This window comes from Leuciscus leuciscus (genome assembly GCF_965113295.1).
Source record: "Leuciscus leuciscus genome assembly, chromosome: 3".
NCBI lineage: Eukaryota > Metazoa > Chordata > Actinopteri > Cypriniformes > Leuciscidae > Leuciscus > Leuciscus leuciscus.
This window is the reverse complement of record NC_138727.1, coordinates 16,325,170-16,345,696: the sequence shown is the minus strand read 5'-3', so window position 1 is coordinate 16,345,696 and position 20,527 is coordinate 16,325,170. Positions and strand designations below refer to the sequence as shown.

The 20,527-nt window shown below is 36.8% G+C and overlaps 1 protein-coding gene across 6 annotated transcripts in view; it reads left to right on the top strand.

Annotated features, from left to right (window-relative positions):
* rbm47 (RNA binding motif protein 47) overlaps positions 1-20,527 on the top strand; it is a 28,440-nt gene that overhangs the window by 2,351 nt on the left and 5,562 nt on the right. The window contains exons 2-6 of one of the 6 annotated variants that reach the window (XM_082165534.1): positions 5,014-5,190; positions 14,809-15,532; positions 16,257-16,725; positions 18,236-18,439; positions 19,485-19,675. In XM_082165534.1, the coding sequence (XP_082021660.1) occupies positions 14,840-15,532; positions 16,257-16,725; positions 18,236-18,439; positions 19,485-19,675 (1,557 nt within the window). In that variant the 5' untranslated portion in view covers positions 5,014-5,190; positions 14,809-14,839. The other 5 variants (XM_082165530.1, XM_082165532.1, XM_082165533.1 and 2 more) reach the window with 5 other exon arrangements.

Genomic DNA, 20,527 nt, shown 5'->3' with positions numbered 1-20,527 from the left:
TGATTCAATGGCTTGTTTGCTTGTACTTTTACCTTCACTCGAAGTAATTTCCGGATAAGTATATAAATATTGAGATGTTTTTCAAAAAACTGATTTTAGTTTTTATATTGCCCGGTCCTATTGTCCAACTTTCTTTATTTCTGAAGAAAAAAAATAACACTTCCAAATCAGCCAAACGCTTTCATTTCTTGAACAAACTCAAATGATAAGATTTAGGGACATTTCTCAATTCTACGTTCTTTATTGACTCAGTACTTTTGTTTCCTCTTTGCGGGAAACACACACATTTCTTATTCATCCACCTTCAGTACTTCAGTCAGTCTTTCTTGACTCTTGTAGATGTACTATTAGATATAAAGAAGGAAACAGAGAGAGAGAGCAAGACAGGTCACCTCTCTTTCTGTGTTCTTAAAGTCATATGACTGATCATGTGACCTCCTCAGCATGACTTTAACCCTGACAGACATCTGGACAAGCGTGTGTGAGTTGTGTGTGTGTGAGTGAGTGAAACAGGATCTCCTCTCTCTCCCTTCTGCTTTTCTTCCCATCTCTCTCCCTAATACACACCAAATACCTGCACTTCACAATGAATGCATTCTTATACTGTCTCTATAGACAGACTAGAAGAGCTGTGTGTGAGTGTGTGTGTGTGTGTGTGTGTGTGTGTGTGTGTGTGTGTGTGTGTGTTCAGCATGGTTCTCCTCCAGGTAGTTTGATTAATAGTGACTTCTGAGGGGTGGAGCTCTTTTAGTCCAAAGACTTAATTTGGGATATCCCACCGTGTGACACACACACACACACACACACACACACACACACACACACTGGTCTCCTTAGTGACACAAGTTCTGCATGTCCAAATCAAGTCGCTCAATTTCTCTCTGTCTTGCTAATGCTTTTATGCCGCTTCATTACACACTGCTCTCTCTCCCCTTTCTTCTTTACTTTGTTGTAGTGAGTAATAATAGGCCCCGTCCATTGAACCCAACAAACCGCACAAAAGCAGCATTGGTGTGTGAATACTGTTATATAGTGTGCACATCTTAATTGCATTACCAATGTACCACTCACATTTTGATGGACAAATCTGCTGTAGTGTTTGTACGTGTGAAATGAAGGGTTGAGAGAACGCAATGGTCCCTAGCAGCTTGCCTTCTTTTAAATGTAACTATTTAAAACATCTCATCCCTCTTGCATTGATACTGAAGACTCACACATTCACAAGTGTTTCCTTTTCTGTAAGAACACCCTGTCCTTCAGCTAAGACGTCGAAAAACATAGCACAAAAAGTAACAACTTTTTTTAACATTAAAAATAGCACACGGCATCACTGATTTACATTAAGTGTTAACCTCTCAAAAAAACGTGTTTTTGTTTCGTATGACCCTTGAGTCAATGTTCAATGGGAAAACTTGAAGAATAAGTGCATTCAAAGTGATCTGAATCAACAAAGTGACAAAGCCAATTATTTTCAATGAGAGTTGGCATTAGTGACAGAGACTGATAGTTCAGGCCAAAATTAAACATTCGGTCATTATTTACTCTCTCATAAGACTTTAATTCTACTTTAAAACACAAATGAATATATCTTTCTGGCCCTTCATCGAAAATTCTTTACACCTATACGTTGATGCTTCAAAATGTTCATGAAGACATCAGAAAAGTAATCCATATAAATCTTTAGAAGACTTGAATTCAACTGCTCGATTCATATGGATTACTTTTACTTTGTTTTTATGAATTTTTTTAAGCGTCAGACTTTAGTAGAATGGACTTTGAATTGAGAGACAGAAAAGTTTCATTAAAATATCTTAATTTGTGTTTCGAACATGAACAAAAGTCTTTGGGAATGACAGAAGTTTTGTTTTTGGGTGAACTATCCCTTTAAACAGAGTTCAGTGTTATGCAAATGAGCAGTGACACGATGCGGTGACAACCAATGGGAGTACAGAGTTATCCTCTATGATTACTACGCATTGAGTATGCGAAATTGCTTCAACGTGATTTGATGTCACAATCCTAGGGCATCTATTTTTTTAAACAAATTACAAACCACAACTAATAATCATTTTTAAAATTTTCACTTTGGCGTTGCACTTCAAAAGTTGAAGAGCTATGATGTGAGGATCCTCTATTGTTCAAATATATTCGCACTACGGTGATTCATGGGTCAAAGTTCACTGAAATTCTTCTAAATAAATCTGAGTTTTAGTGTGCCAATGCGCTTTGTAGCCCCGCCTACAGTGAAATCTCATTGGTCCAAAATCACACTGTGTTTTGCACTTCAATATGGTTCTTCCATGTCTGGAGATATTTAAAGCTCTTGAGTGGTTGAGCCATCATCGCAGTCACCATCAGATGACCTTGACTCAGAGATCTACTGTTAGAAGTATGACAGTCAGAGCGCATGTCTGTTTGCGTGTCTGTGTGTGTCTTTAGTCTATTCATGTTTTCGTACAGCGTTGAAGTTTAAGTTAAACCTGATTTTCAAGTAACCTCTACCAGCAATGTGTGACGCAATGTGTGCAAAACTAAAACACACTTACACAATCTATCTTTATCCCCCACAATACACACACACACACACAAACACACACGTACGTCTTATATCCCCGTCCCTTGAGAATACAGTTAATATGTTTCATTTATATTTATCTAATACTCTGTCCCTTTTTCTGTAACAAACAAACTCTCTCATCCCTCCGTCCTGAGGAAGAACAGAAGGAAAGAGACTTGAACTCAGTGAAGGAGAAGAATTTTACATGTTTATAATGGGCACTGATAAGGCTATAAAGGCAGACTTTGCACCCTCTCAAAGCATGTTGACTTTCAACACAGCCTCACCCTGCTTTATAGCCTACCCACAATGCATCATGTGCTCAGGTTTTATAATGTTGCCAATGATTAAAAAGATAATCACTGATGGTGCTATTTTACATTTCAAGGTTGCATTTTGATTGAGTGTGGAAAAACTTCTGAAATGTTTCTTTGTGAATTAATGTGTGTGCACTAGCGTTTTGAGCTCAGGACTGTTGTAGACAGTTCAGTTGAGGGATCCATCCAACTGGTTTGCCACCCCTTTGTGTGTGTGTGTGTGTGTGTGTGTGTGTGTTTGTTTAGTGTGGCTACTAGGGATTTTTGTGATCAGCCAGCCGCCTAGAACAAAAACTGTTTCGGCTCTTAAGCGCAACGTCATTTCCTGTTTCCCCTGTTGCACTTTTCTCATCCCCCTCCCTCTTTCCAACCCCCTGGATTTATAGTAGTTACAGATGAATGTGTAACAAGTGACCATCATATGACATCTTACTGACTCTGCAGAAAAACATAATCGGGTAGTTGATAAATAACATGTCCATGAACTAAAGGAAGGTGTTAAAGGTACGCTATTCAAACGTTTTGTGTTTGGTAGGTTATTCATGTTTTAAACAAAGTGTCTTATGCTCACCAAGGCTACAGTAAAAACAGTAATGTTATGTAAAAATATATATTTTTTCTATTTTAATGTTATTTTAAATGTAATTTATTCCTTTGATGGTAAAGCTGAATTTTCAGCATCATTACTGCAGTCTTCAGTGTCACATGATCCTTCAGAAATCATTCTAATATGCTGATTTGCTGCTCAAGAAAAACACTTTATTAGCAAAGTTAAAAAAAAACAATCGTGCCGCTTAATATTTTTTTGCTGGAAACCGTGATTCGTCTTTTTTTTAAGGATTCTTTGATGAATAGAAAGTTTAAAAGAACAGCATTAATTTCATATAATTTTTTTTTATTACACTTTAAATGTCTTTATGATCGGTTTAATGCATCCTTGTTGAATAAAATGTTTAATTTATTTAAAAAAACACCAAACTTGGTTTGAATGGTAGTGTGCAAACAGAAATGTTTTGTTTATATTACAGTGACTGTTAGACATGGTCAGTACAACACAATAAAAAAAAGTGGATTCAATCTGACTGAATAAATGAATAATATATAAAATAATTTAAGTAATAACATATTATATATAAAATAAGAGATTTATTTATAAATCTCAAATCTATCATTATATTGTAGTAGATGTTTTGCAAGTGGCAATTTTTTTGAAGGGATCTTAAAAGCGTGAAATATATTTTTTCCCATAGCATATATTTTCCTGTCTACTGCATTTCATGTCACAACTTATGATAGTCGCTAGAGAATCAATGTTTCCAGCTCGTAATTGTCATGTGATCTCAAAATGGCAGCCCGATGTGTGGACCCGCTCCATGTAAAATAAAAGAGCAACTAACATTACTAGATTCTTTATTTAAGGTTGTATAACATTTTCACGAGTAAAATTAATTTCTTTGCGCAAAACGTTTCAAAGTTAAATGCGTTAAGTATAGTCTGTGTTTCTATTTCAGATTATGTTTGGGGTGCACAATTTTTTTTCATAATTTTTTTCATTTGGCTAGTGGTGGTTACACACACACACACACACACACACACACACACACACACACACACACACGCAAACACACAACCATTTGCGAAATCAATGATTTCCACCTTATCTAAGTAACTAAAGCAACACAAGACACACTGTAACATGTGAGTACCTGTTTCTTAGGAACAGGAATGAAAAGATTTCACAGACCTTTCCAGGTTTGAATGAGCAATGAGGGCTGCTGAGCTTTAAACTTTTTGTATGTAAATGTTTTTGAACGCAGGAATTCAGGAAATTGATTCCAGGTCAAGCTGAATAGTTTTCAGTCATTTGCCACCTGTAATGAACTTTTGCTTAGTCAATGGACAACCTCATTCACAGCCCACCGCACACAGTCACGCACCCGCACAGACATCTCGTTTGCTTCCAGAAAAACTGGAGAGAAAGGTTCTTGGGTGTGACAAGGAAAAGGAAGAAAGAAAGAAATATAGGAGAGAGGTGTAGGAGGGGGCACCTTTGCTCTGCCCCACCCCTAACATGCACTGAGTAAACAGTCTTTTACCAACTGCACCTCCAATCACACACTCCGCCTCTCTACCCCACAGACTGTGTGTGTGAGAGCGAGAGATTGACCGAGAGAGAGAGAAGAGGGTAACCGCTGACGCCAGACAAACAGAAGGCCTGAGTGTGTGTGTGACTGTGTGTGAGTGAAACAACATCACAGTATACACACATCAGCTACACTGCCACTCGGACACACATTCATTCACCTGAAAAGACAGGTAACGTCTGTGTTTTTTTTATTTTTTAATGCCTGTGTGTCTGTGACTGCTGCGATTCTAGAGTATGTGTGTGTTTGAGCACTTTTTTAGTTCTGGCTGATGTCTTATTTAAACAATTGATCTTTGCTTAAGCGTCCATGTTGTAATGACATTATGACCTTCAGGGGAACTTTATAAAGGAAAACAATATATTTGCCCGTTAAGGATATTTAGTGACATTTTACAATATGGTCTCATTTGTTAACATTGATTAATGCATTAGCAACATGAACTAACAAAGAGTAATATATTTTAAAGCGTTTATTAATCTTTGCTAATGTTAGTGATTAATAAATGGGGTCACACTTTAGATTAGGGTCCAATTCTCACTATTAACTATGACTTTTGCCTCAATAAACTCTTAATTACTGCTTATTAATAGTTAGTAAGGTTGTTGTTATGTTTAGGTATTGGGAAGGATAAGGGATGTAGAATATGGTCATGCAGAACTAGGCATTAATATGTGCTTTATAAGTACTAATAAACAGCCAAAATCCTAGTAATATGCATGCTAATAAGCAACTAGTTAATAGTGACAATTGGACCATGAACTAAAGTGTTACCATAAATGCTGTAGAAGTGTTGTTCATTTTAGTTCATGTTAACTAATTGATCAATTAAACCTTATTGTTACCAGATATTCAAGAGTAATTGTATTAAAATGAAATGAAAATAGCATCATTTGACTAGCAGTGTTGTGTGTTTATGCAAATGAGCGTAAAATAGTGTAAAATGTAACTGCGGTCACAGTGTTGGTTGTTGGTCTTTGGACTTCTTCAGTCTTATGTTTGCTGTTGGGGTGGGCCCAGACCTGTGCGTGTTACTGTTATCAGAAAGGGTTCCTGTATCTCTTCAGTCAGTGGTAGAGGTATCTTGATTCTCCATGTGCAGATTTCTCACAGAAAAATCATCAAGAGAAAGTGATGAGACATCAGAAATGTGCTCACTGGAGGCGATTTTGAGCAGATCATCCGCTGCGTGTGTCTGAATCAGCGGACTGTGTTTGATCAGGCCTCGTCACATTGTGTTGCAGTAAGTAGATTAACCGCAGGAGTGAAGAGTTCAAACTACAAGATAAGAAACCTCAAGATGTCATCAGTGTGTGTGTGGTTCATCCCAATGCTCATTTATGTGCAGTGTAGTGAAATTAAGTGCTTTAGTTTATTGTCAGGTATATGTGCATTTGGAATATGTCCACTTGGATCTGTGCGTGTGTGTGTGTGTGTATGCAAAAACAAAATGATTCATATGTGATGATTTGTTTGCTTGTGTGTGTATTCACTTAAACGTAATCATTTTAAGTTTTCTACTTCCTCCTCCCTGTTTTGTTTTTGATTGTAAGCAGTGTTGCTATGTTAACTAAAATGTCAACAATTGAATGTGAATGTAAAGCTGAAATTAATATTAGATGAAAAACTTTAACGAAAATTTGAGATATTGTCTTGGCACCTAAAATTTGTTTACAATTACAAAAATATATATAAATGAGTGATATTTATAAAAAACTAAAATACTACACATATAAAAATAAAAGCTTATTTAATAAATATTATTAAATATTAATTTAATAAGAAGTGTTAATAAATACTATAATAGTATATGATGCTTGGGCATTTTTGACTATAGTTTTTTAAGTCATGTGAACAAAAATCATTGTGTGTGTTTTAAATGAATGACTGGATAAATGTTTTACTGTAGCCTGTTTTCATAGAGAATTGAAACTGAGGACTACAGGAATTGAGAATGGTGTTGTGGGTATGATGGTCACCATGTCCACATGTCTTTCACTCTGTCTGGCATCGTTTGACACCACGCCAGTGTTCTGTTTTAGAAGGAACCATAATGTGTTCTTTATGAAATATTGTAATGTTAAGTGGCCTCCTCTGATCCAGATGCTCATGTACATAGCTTAATTATAGAACCACACACATACCATTTTTTTTATTATTATTCTCAGTGGTTATTCTCTTTAGATCCTTTCTCATTACTGTAATACAATGATTTGTTACATAATGAAAACTGGAGGGTTGGAATGTGCTTAATTTTGAGTTTGGGGTGACATACTAGACATGTTCTTGATAGGTTTCAATAATTCACCCATATTTTTTATTTTAGAATTTCTGTTACTTTCAGTATATTAGATTGATCGTTATTGTGACATGGAGGTTTGTTCTGTGTCTACACGAAGACATAAAGTGCATAAGCTGTTGGGATCCCATCATGAATTGCACATTGGGCCATTTCAGCCTAACCGCTTGGGTGATTAACGGAAGTGGTAGTTTCCTCGTGTCAGGTTCAAAATCAATCAGCAGCTTTTTTGCTGGATAACTTATTTTATGCTTAATATGAAAGTTACATTTAGGGAACTTTAAGTTGAAGTTGACTAAATATTAAGTGTCCATTTGATTTCACTATAATTAAATGATATTTGGCTGGTTTCACAGACAATGTATGTTTGAGCTGTCTGAACTGAAAGCAACTTGCACTGGCATATCTTAAAATATGTCAGCGCCATTGTTTTGTCTCAAGATGCACACCAGTAATGTTTTTTAAGGCACATTTATAAAAGCTACTTAAATATCCTAATTAAACTGAGGCCTAATCCTGGCTTAATCTAAGCCCTGCCTGAAACCAGGCCTTTATGTATATATATCGCCATTTCTGGCCATTTAAAAACCTCTATTGTTTTCCCACTAGGGTTTACGGTAGCCATCATGTTTTGGTTAGGTAAAGTCTGTTAAATTAAAGTGAATTGTGGATTCTCGTTTAAGCAGAGTTAATGTTAATGATCTGCACATTGATTATGAAGTGTCGCAAAGGTCGACGTTTGTCAGAGATGAGGTTTAATAATTATTGAGAGTTTTTGCTTAGTCACTGAGAAGAACACAAGGTTCTGCACTTTTCTGTTCATCATGTGAGTGGTTTCTTAAAGTGAGGTGTTTTAAGAGTCTCTTCAGCAATAAACATTAACTTCCCAGATTATGTGTTGGCGAGTCAACAAACTTTGAGTCTTAATGCAATGGTCACCTTGTATGGGTGCTGAGTTAATCTAAACCTTGCTGACACCGTAACATTCAGACACGGTAAAAAAAAAAGTCTTGTAGCCACCTTTTATCCCTGAGAGTCCTTCATGACACTCAGACCAGCAGAGCTTTTGTGTCTCTGTGAGGGCTTTTATTTGCTCTCTTGGTTGCTCTATGGAGTGTATATTGTTTGAAGAGCCCTTGTCATGACTAAAGACCTGCCAAGCATCTACACATAAACAGAAAGACAGACACAAATGGGTCAATTACGTGACACTCATCTATTATTTAAAATGCAATTATGCTTTAACTTGAATATGCATATTCTATGATCATGTTTTAAATTCCCAATTTAAAGTTATTTTGATACTTTTCATGGGAATAAAGTACAAAATGTTACTGATATAAATGTCTTGGTTGCAGCATTTTGAAAAAGTCTCATTAAAACAATGAAATTGTTAGTTATTATTTATCTTGACTATTCTCAAATCATAATCAATAAAAACTGCTACACTGCTTATTATTCGAAAAACTTTTGTCTGTTAAATCAAAGTCACCTGGTGTGAACAACTTGCAAAAACATGCAGAAAATATAAAACAGGAAGTGATATCGAAGATAAAACCCCTGCTCACAGTTTTATGAAAATGCAATGTTTGAGGAGGTAGTAAAATGTCATGTGATGCAGCTCCCCAAAAACAGATATTTATTAACTCTTCTGGATATTTGTAAAATATACTTTTTATCTTAAAAAACACATTATAATATAATGATTCAGGTGTGTACACCCACATTTATTCAAGGTCTGAAGGAAATATGTTACTATGTTGAATGCGCACTAATGTACTCTTGCAACTGAGTAAAAATCACAACTTTGTTATTCATTCACACCATAGCTGCGTAACCGCACTACTATCTGCAATTTTTCAAACTGTACAAACACATGTGTGATTTATATTTAAGCAAGAATTTTGAGTTAAATCTCTGTTACTGGCTCTTCTCTGCGCTATTTCCCCATACTTTTTCCCATCATGCAAAATGTCAGTGTTGCCACATCCATTTTCCAAGCCACAGTGACCCAACTCTGTTCAGCAGGTGTGTGTGTGTGTGTGTGTGTGTGTGTGTGTGTGTGTGTGTGTGTTTGTTTGCTATCAGTACAGTTTTCTTTCTCTGGGAGGCCAGCATGTGCATTGTTCTACCCTTCTACATTTCACACTTTTCTTTCACTGAGATCGAAGGAGTTTCACCCAAGAGATACTAATTGATCTGTCTGCAGTGCACACACAAGCCTTGTGTGTGTTCCTGTGTACCTGTGTGCGTGAGTTTATTTGTGCTGATTGTCAAGTATTGTCCTGTGTGTTAAAGAAGTCAAAGATCAGATATTTCTGTCAATCAGTATCTTAGATAATAACAAACCATTATCTTGTGATCACACACACATAAACCCTCACACTTTCGAATGGCCCTTCTTCATTAACACGCTTAGCCATCATTTGTTGTTTCTATCACTTGTTATTTAGTAACAAGCCATTTATTTAAGAACTTTATACGCTTAAATTACATATATTTTAATCAAAATGAAAACACACTTGAAGGAAAGTATGGCGCATTTGAATTTTAAAACCAAGCATATTATACCATTAGCTCATTCTCAAACGTAGTTTGTGTGGCAACACTTTTCAGTAGGTCCCATTAGTTAACCTTAATTCATGCATTTACTAACATTACATAACAATGAGCAATATTTTACAGTATTCATTGATGTTTGTTAATGCTTGTTAATTCACATGCAAGTTAGCTTATGTAAACTCAGGTCCATTAAATAATATTTAGATTTCAAAAATATATTAGTAAATATTCAAGTTAACCAAGATAAAATATATGCTTTAGGTGTATTTCCATTGTTAGTTCATGGTAACTAATGAAGTTAAATAATTTTAAAAAACAGAAACTTATTGTAAAGTGTTACTGGTTTTGTTTTGTTAGAGAAAAATGGTAGAGAATATTTAAAGTTTTAAAAATATTATGATAATTAGTCTATGGCCTCTATTTGAACGATCTAAGCGCATGGTCTAAAGCGCACGGCGCAAGTGCACTTATGGCGTGTCTGAATACACTTTTGCTAGTTTAACGACGGGAAAAATGTTCGGTGTGCCTGGCGCATGGTCTTAAAGGGTTGTCTCTATTCTCTTAATGAGTAATGGGTGTGTTTTGGGCATAACGTACACTAAAACAATTAGAGTCTCATCTCCCATTCCCTTTAAAAGCCAGTTGCGCTCGCTGGTGGATTGCTATTTAAATGGCGGAATTTGCAAGCGGAAAGACTGAACGCGTCTCCAGAGCGCAAACGGATCTGCTTGTGCGCGAGGTTAAAGCGCGCGAGCAGACCATCTACGGGACAAGCCAGATTCCACCATATCTTTATGTACACAATATTAATCTTTTACATTGTAATCATTTTATTTTAATATTTGGCATGTTTGTGAGCTGCTGTGCGTCCCTGTGTGTGTAATAAGCAGAGTGTACGCGCGTTGTGGACCCGCCTATTGGCACATATTACTAACGCGAAAAAATAAATAAATATTGGCACAGTCTATTTCAGTTGTCTCAAAATAGCAACGCGCCAACAATGCGCCTGAACACACCTCGTTTTCAGACCAGCACACCGTCATGGGCGAACAGATGAGCGCAAATGCATTTGCTATTTAAACAACGTGGCGCAGGACATGAAAATGATAACTGCGTCGGGCTGAAACTAGCACAAAACACTTGCATCGCGCCGCATTGCGCCGGGTGTGTGAAAGGGCCATATGTCTTGTTAAAATAAGTGCACTCTGTATGTGTGTGTAAATTCGTTTTGTCTGTGTGTGCAGCTAGTGATTTGTGTTGGTTAATCATCCACCTGCTGCTGCCTCAGGTTTCCTTGCACCAAGTGTGTGTACGCACACACGCACACACACATATATAAAGGTCAACCATTGCCAGGCAGGTACAATGAGATATGGAGACCTAATGATGGCTGGAAAATGAGTAATCTTTTTCTACCCCCTCAATCGTTCATTTTCTCTCTTTTGCCACTGATTCTCACTTCCTGCTGTTTTCAGTACATCTGTACGGAACAAGGAAACATCCACAAAGTCTCACTTCCAGAAACACACGAGGGCCTAAAAGATGCTTCTTCGTGTCTCTAGTGATTTACCTTAAAATGATATACTGTTTAATGAAAGGTTTTATTGTACATTTTGTTTTCAGCAGACATTATTATCAAATGCAAAAATGTTATGGCTTCCAGGGCAATCGAACTCAAGACCTTGCCATTGTTAGTGCCATGCTCTACTGTTTTAAGTACAGAATTGATAACCCATATACTGTAGTGTGTCAAGGTGAACTGCTATTGGGACAACAACACACCTATATGAACTGTATCTCTTTTTTTTCATCCTGGGCTATATTGTAAATGTTTAAAACATTTATACAAATTTAAATATATTATCAAGACTTTAAGGTATGTACATACAGAAATTGACTTTAAAATATAGACCTAAAAAGTGTGACAACTTGCCCCTATATCCCCTATTTGCTGAGCAAAACCCCAAATGAAAAGCCTATACCTGCACTCCATTTTGCAGTCAAGCTGATGCATAAGCGCCGTGTTGTTAAGATAGCGTGTCAAGGTAAAAACAGCCCAGTTTTCATGAGAACATAAACGTGTCACATATGAATTTCCAAGCTAAAAATAAAATAAAATAAATCTAAGAACGTTTTGCTAACATTCTTATCAAGTTAGGAAAACATTATTTCTGAATGTTCTCTGAACAATCAAAATGTCAAGGTTTTTTTTTTTTCTTGGTTTTGTGAACATTAGAGAAAACGTTAATTAAGGGAATGTTCAATTTGATTTTTGCAAACATTTTGGGAACGTTTCTTTTGAATGTTCTCTAAACCATCTCAAACTAGGAAGTAGTAACGTTTAAAAAAAGTTAGATGAACATCCAACTAAAATGTTTCAGAATAACGTTCCATGAATGATGTATACATTTGAGAAAGTTATTAAAGACTTGATTAACTTTCTATTAATGTTGCTGGAAGAACGTTTGTTCATAACGTTCTGAGAACATTCCCTGTTCTAGCTGGGAACTCATTCTGTGCTGCCTGCTCTCTGTTAGAGTTTTTGGAGAGGCACACAGACGTTTCACATTCTGCACTGCTTTTCCAATGTTTTATGCGACTGACGTCTTTGGACAAGTTTCACTTGTGTCTCTTATCTTTTGTAGAGTCTCGCTCATGAACAGGTTTTTATAACGGGGTATCAAGTTAAAACCAGTTAAACGTTTTTTTAAAAAGTGTCTTGAGATCAGCGTTTTTGAATAGCCTTTAAAACGTTGCCTGTAACTGCGTTTAGGGGGCATAATTAATAGCTTTTTTTATCACACTATTTTTGTCATATTTACTCGCATATTTTTGTCACTTTTTTTTTATGCATTTTTTCTTTCTTTACTTGTTCAGTGTCATAACAATAGCAGAAATCCATTTTTTCTTCTCTCTCTTGACCTCTCCTTCCTCCTGATTTCTGCTGAATCGTCTTTCATTGTCATTTGCACACTTCCATTGACCCCACTTCCACTATGCAGTCTATCCCCAATTTAATACAAACTGACAACCAGTTGGGCATTTAGAGGCAGCATATTTTATGGATTTTTTTTATTTTATTTGTCCTGCAGAATTAGCATTTTTTTATTGTTCATATTCTTGACATGTTTTTTTGTACTATTATTTAAGTTGAATTAAACCAACCCTTAAATTTCAGGCTATAATAGCTGTTGGACTCTCTCTTGGTGTTGTTGTCTCCTCATTTAAAGTGATCATTGAAACGCTACATCTACAGATGTATTCTTTAAATATCTGTTATTGGTTGGTCTTCCTGGTCCTCTTGTCTTTTGATTAGTCAGTCTGCTTTTCTTCCTGTTTCAGCTTGGCCTTGAGCCACACATGTTCTGATTTTCAGTATATGTGTGTGTAAGCATGTGAATGAGGAAGTGTTTGTGGATGTGTGTGTGTGTGTGAGAGAGAGAGCTTTGGTTTAGTACTGCTGAGTTGCCTGTTATTCCAACCTCACAGTCACATGCTCCTTCAGCGAGCCTCTTGAACTCATCATGAAAACACCAGGTACCAACTTAAGCACGGTGCGTGTTGTAATTGTTAATTTATTTGAACTTTATTCCTGGAGTAAATGACTAATTAATAACCTTTACACCTTTGTTGTTGCTTAATGTCCTCTTAGTTGTGTTTGTGTGCTGTGTGAGTTGTGTGAACTTAGTTGTGTGCGGATAAGCAGTGTGTGGGTCAGCGTGCTCTGCGTGTGTAACCATGGTTTCATTGCTAAGCAACCTAACTACCCTACCCTCGAAGCGGCATCAAGGTCCGGCTAACCAGAGCCAACTAACAGCTAAACAGTGTGATTTCATATACAGTATATAATGTTTTATTATGCAAGAAACATACTACTTTCAAAAAAAAAGAAAGAAAAAAAAAAGAAAGTAGTTTCTTTATATCAAACACAATTTCTTTGTCTAAGATTTTGTAGTTTACTTCCATGCGTCTGCGTTCTGCTTATGGAAAATTTTGGACTGTAGGATTTGGACATTCTGGAGATTTATTCCATGCTGAAGAATGTAGATGCGGCTTAGTGAGGTTTATTAGGCAGCTTTATGTGTAGAAGAGGATTTACGTTTTATGTGTGTATATGTGTGTGTTTTAGAAAATAGGACTTATACACTGTAAAAAAATATTATTGGTTTAACTTAAAAATGTAAGTAACCCAGTTGCCTTAAAATTTTGAGTTCATTGAAACTGAAAATTTGAGTTAATACAATGGAGATTGGTTTAATCAGCAGAAGCTCAAAATATTATGTTTTCTGAACCACACAACTTATCGAAGTAACTTATCTCTAAAATAACTTATCTAAAAATATTGTGATGACAAATCATGAATTTTTTTTTTTACAGTAATTTGTACAGTAATTTGTACAGTAATGATTAATAATAAAATATATTCATGAGATTTTCTTTAATTTATTGAGTGATATTTGATATTTAATTATAGATGCTTATTTCCTTCTGTTACCTTTGCCATCATCTAATGCTCACTTAAAGTTAATTTAAAAAACATTCATAGTTTATAAGAATGTTGTTAAATGCAATGGCAAATCTCAAAATGTATATCAAATTTCCATATGGTACATCATCCACCAGTAGCATTTAAAATAATATTTTGGTATTATAAAATAATTTTTTGGTCAAAAACATTTCAATTTCAATACTGGCTATATATCAGCCATAACATGGAAATATTTAAGCTATTGACCATAATTGTTATATTGGTACATCCCAAATTAATATCAGGCACTGGGATTCCAGTGTTAATATAAACATCTACTTAAATTAAAAGTGATTGAAATTGTATTGTTTATGGATTTATAAGCTAATTATTTAGTGATGCTCATTGTTTGTTTTCAGTACAAAATACACTAACCGGATGAATTTTCCATGTCTTTTTAGACTCCAATCCTGATTGGATGCTTATTTCAGAATGACAGCAGAAGACTCCGCCTCTGCCGTTGCCATGAGTAACCCTAGCCCTCCCTCCTCTTCTAAAGCCTCCTCTGGGCATCCACAGCATCACTGCTCTGTCCCAGAAGGAGTGGCCGGGGCCCCAAATGAAGCTGCACTTGTGGCCTTGATGGAGCGGTCAGGCTACGGAATGGTGCAAGAAAACGGACAGCGCAAATACGGCCCACCACCTGGCTGGCAAGGTACCTCGCCCCCACGTGGCTGTGAAATCTTTGTAGGTAAAATCCCACGTGACGTTTACGAAGACGAGCTGGTGCCAGTATTCGAGACTGTTGGACGGATCTACGAGATGCGCCTTATGATGGACTTTGATGGGAAGAACCGTGGTTACGCATTCGTCATGTACACGCAGAAGCATGAGGCCAAGCGAGCGGTTCGTGATCTCAATAACTTCGAAATTCGTCCAGGAAGGTTGCTAGGTGTGTGCTGTAGTGTAGATAACTGCCGCCTCTTCATTGGCGGAATCCCAAAAACCAAGAAACGTGAGGAGATCCTGGAGGAAGTTTCCAAGGTGACAGAGGGGGTGCTGGATGTGATCGTGTACGCGAGTGCTGCGGATAAGATGAAGAATCGTGGCTTTGCCTTTGTAGAGTATGAGTCTCACCGGGCTGCTGCTATGGCCAGAAGAAAGCTCATGCCAGGACGAATTCAGGTTAACACCATTTTTCATTGGGATCAAAGGAATTTATCAGCTGTTTTCCATACAACAAAAGTCATAGACCATATCTGCTAAGCTCTAAAACAAGACATAAAGCATTATAAAAGTATTCCATATGACTCGTGTGCTCTATTCTACGTCTTCTGAAGCCATATGATACATTTTATTTATTTTTCACTAATAATTCTCTTACCCAGTGAGCTTTTAACTTAAGACCGAATCAATGAGTCATTGAGTTTAGACTCAGTCAAATCCACAAAAAAAAAATCGTACATAACAAATAGGACTGATCCGATTCTGAGTTCACTGACTCACTGCTTCACTGATTGGATTCAGTGATTTGGTCGCAGTGTTTTGGTAGAAGAGATTTTTATTAGTGGCTATAGTTTTGCTTTGTTCATCACATGGCTTCAGAAGACTTTACTCACAAGTCATATCTACTGCTCTTATGGTGCTTTTATCATGTTGTGCTTTTTGAAGCTTTACAGATATACTGTTGTTGCATTGGAAAATAGATGTGTGAAGATCTTTTAAAAGTGTGTTCCTTTTGGTTGGGGGGATATAACAGCATAGGGGTTTGGAATGACATGAGGATAAATAAATAATGGCAGAAATTTGGGGGCAAACTATTCATTCAATCTTTCTATGACATTTAGTACTCCTGCCTTACTTATTTGTGTGTATATGTTGTTCGGTTTCTCTATCTGTGTGTATCCAGCTGTGGGGTCACCAGATTGCAGTTGACTGGGCAGAACCTGAGATTGATGTTGACGAGGACGTCATGGAAACAGTGAAAATTCTGTATGTTCGGAACCTGATGATAGAGACCAGTGAGGAGACTCTACGCCAAACCTTTGGCCAGTACAACCCTGGCTGTGTGGAACGTGTCAAAAAAATCCGAGACTACGCCTTTGTTCACTTCGCCAGTCGAGAAGATGCTGTGGTTGCAATGGACAACCTGAACGGCACAGAGATCGAAGGTTCCCGAATCGAAGTGACCCTGGCCAAGCCTGTGGATAAGGAGCAGTACACTCGCTATCAGAAAGCATCGAAGGGAACAGCGCCTGCGACAACTCCCGAAAATCCCCAACAAAGTTTTGTGTATCAGTGTGATCCATATACACTCGCCTATTACGGCTATCCATACAGCACACTCATTGGACCCAACCGAGACTACTTCATCAAAGGTTGGAGAACTCATTCTCTCTCTTTATTCTCTAAGATCAATAACTTTATGAACTCAAGAAATGCAATACCATTTGATGAAATCAAAATTAACTGAAAACATTGCTAACAATTGCTTTTTCTTGACGACCTTAAGTGTCATGCTATTGAATATATTTGGGAAACTAGATTGTTTTCCAACTCTCTCTTGCATAACAGTCCATATTCACACAAGTAACCAGAGTTGATCTGTACAAACAAATGTAGGGGATGCATTACAATGAATATGAAAATAATGTCCCCTTTAACCCAGAGCTTTCATAAGTCTCATCCTTTAAAATAGTGGTTCTCAACCGGTTGGAGAAAAACAATGCTAGAAACCATAAAAATCAAAACCCATGAACTACGCAAGGTAAATAAAACAAAAAACAGATTGCATTCAGGGTTTTAAAGTACTTAAATAATTATACTTAATTACCATTTACATATTTTGGGGGGAGTTTGTGACAGCGATTACATTTGCTTACTCAATTACATTTCTAAGAGAATGATCTATATTTCTGTCCACCGTTCTGAGCTACCAAGCCATATTTAACACTTATGTACATTTAAAAGTGGAACATTATGCTTTTATCAAGTGTGTTTTGACTCAATACAGTACTCATACTTCAACTTAAATGTAATGAAGATAAAAATGGTTTGGTTTGACAAAAATGTATTTCAGTTATTGACTTCCAAGAGATTGTCATGTTAATAATGTTGCGTATTAGTTCATGGTGATATAAGGAAATTTGTTTACTTTTCTACGATAAACAAGTTTGGTACTGTAACTGCTATTTGATATCCAATATAAAATCCAGAAACAAAACCAGTTGAGAACGACTGCTTTAAAAGACAATTTTCCAAACAAAAAGCTCTGTCCTGTTTGTTGCTAATCACATATTTAGTATGGCCACTAGATGGCATGCACTTTAAAATTGTTTTGGGCTGAAGAGCTGAGATCCACAATAAGTATGATACTGAAACTAATGATGGGAATCTGGTATTATTACATTTCCTAACCCATAATCATCAATTATAAATGCTTGTGGTTTTGGGTTGGGTAGCAATTGAGACTTGTGATTGCATATTCAATCCGAGACATATTTCCTCATCCATCATCTGATTATATGAAAACAAAACTTTATCTTTACTTTTCATTTCAACTTTACTCAAGCACCTCTCCCATCTCAAAGAACAGAAGGAGATTACAAAGCGGTGTTCACACTGACAGCAATATGAATTAGAATGCTGAAAAGTGATAGTGCCTAATCTACGCCTTATGTGTAGCCACACCCATATCTTGATCATGAAGTCACCCCATGCGAGCAAACCTTTTAGCAAATATATAGAATCTTAATAGAAAGCTTATTACTTTATTTTAAATGTCTGCTCAACCTTAAGCACTGGGGTTACCAGTAATTTTATATAGGTATGTGCCTCCTTGTGGCTCTGTAGCTGAACAGCACCTCCTTTCATTTGTATCTCAAGCAGGTACTGTAAGAGGTCGTGGTCGTGCTGGGGCCGGTAATAGGGGCCCAGGGCCCCGCGGCTCATACCTTGGTGGCTATTCAGCTGGCCGAGGCATATACAGCCGCTACCATGAAGGAAAACCCAAATTGATGGACAAACCTTACGAGATCATGCCCAATCTAGAGCTGACAGCTGTGAACCAAGTGGGCATGAAGCCTGGCACAAGTCAGTGTGAAATTAAACCACATACATACAGAATTTAACTCTAGTTGTGCTCTTGTCCATCCAGTGGAGGCAGAATCTAAAACGATCTGGAAACAGAAACTGTTTTCATTTATAAAAAAGGTTTATGGATTATTTATAAATGTTATTACTGAAATTGAGCCACCAGTAAGTTTCACATTCAACTCTTTCGCTTAAAAAAAATCACAGTCAATTAAATTGGAGTTATTCAACAAAATGTAGAGATACATCTGTAAGACACTTTACTGCCCCTACTGGTCTGGAGAGGAACACCAACTTCCTTTTATTATGACAGCTGCCATGGCTGTCACTGCTTACCCCAGTAAGCAGGCTTTTGATTATTTTATTTTTTTTGCTTAAAAGCTTCACTTTTTTCAATTATATACACAATGTTCAAACAATGCACAAAAACTCTCAAAATGTTATATACCTCCTGATAAAATCAACATACAGTCATTTGAAAAGACAATTATTAAGGACAATAGGATCAAACAGTCCAGAGAACTAAGCCATCAATAAAAATACTTTGAGAGTATTTGAGTTTATTTGTTTGGGCATTGAGTTCAAGGTTCTTTATTTTCTTACTAATCAGCTGCTCTGTCGAAATTAACTGATCCTGCAGAATTCTGATCTGAGATCAGTAAACTCCTGACTGGAGTATTGTGACGTCAACTAAACCTACTGATCCTAAGTCTGAATTAACTTGGGGAATGAAAAGAGTTTTTGTGCATGGAAACAATGTGTGTGTGTGTGTGTGAAAGACAATGTGTACGTGGCTGCGTGTGGGTGTGTTTTTTTTATCGCTAATCTTAAGCTGAGTCATACACTTGTTGTAAATGAGGACAGGTTGTGCAAGTCTCAGTCTTTTTCCTGCATTTACCCTTTATCATTCTTGCACTTTCTGACTTTTCTTTCACTTACCTGCATTTTTACATATGTTACATAGTGATTTACAATATGTGCTCATTTAAACCATACATTCTCCATATTTTTTGTCATTGTTCTAATTGAACGTGTGTGTGCGTAGTGGCTCTTCCAGGACTTGGTGCCCAGTACCCTACTGTGTTTTCTGCTGCTCCAGCAAATAAGTTAATGGAGGAAGGAAAGATGCACCCAGTGGAGCACCTGATAAACCCTTTGGCCCTCCAGCATGACCCCACAGCTGCCTCGGCCAGTGCAGCGGTCATGCCTGCAGTCTCCACACCACCCCCTTACCAGGTACTGACCTGCACCTCACCAGATGGGACATTTCACAGTTATTATAACACTTAGATAGCTCTAATACCATGAGCACATTAAAGGGTTAGTTCACCCAAAAATGAAAATTCTGTCAGTAATTACTCACCCTCATGTTGTTCCAACCGCGTAAGACCTTCGTTCATCTTCGGAACACAAATTAAGATATTTTTGATGAAATCTGAGAGCTGATTACTTCTCCATAGGCTGCTAGGTGGCCCAAACTTGCTGTCCCAGAAAAGTTATTAAAGAGATCGTTAATATAGTCCAAGTGACTACAGTGGCTCAATCTTAAGTATATCAAGCGACGAGAATACTTTTTGTGCGCAAAAACAAACAAAAATAACGACTTTATTCCACTATTCATTTCCTTCTCTCTGGGCCTCTAGTGGGTTCACGTAGTGTTTTTGCGCGTCGCGTCTGTGTTTTTCATCAAAAATATCTTAATTTGTGTTCCGAAGATGAACGAAGGTCTTACGTGGTTGGAACAACATGAGGGTGAGTAATTACTGACAGAATTTTCATTTTTGGGTGAACTAACCCTTTAAAGTGAAAATGCTGTGCTACATGGCACATTAACAGCCAATGAAAACATATTTGACGTTTATTGTACAACTATGTGGAACGTGATTATGCCTGGAGCGTTAGTGTTTTCTTGCACTTCAAGATTCCTCTGATACTTGCTTTCATGAGACTTGAATTTAAATTGCACAATAAGAAAAATATTGGAATTTTAATTATAAGAAGTAGAATTAAAATGACCTGTAATTCAAAGAAATTGATGTAACTGCATTGTGACCTTTTTGGTTTTGGTTTATTTTGATGGTCCCTTTA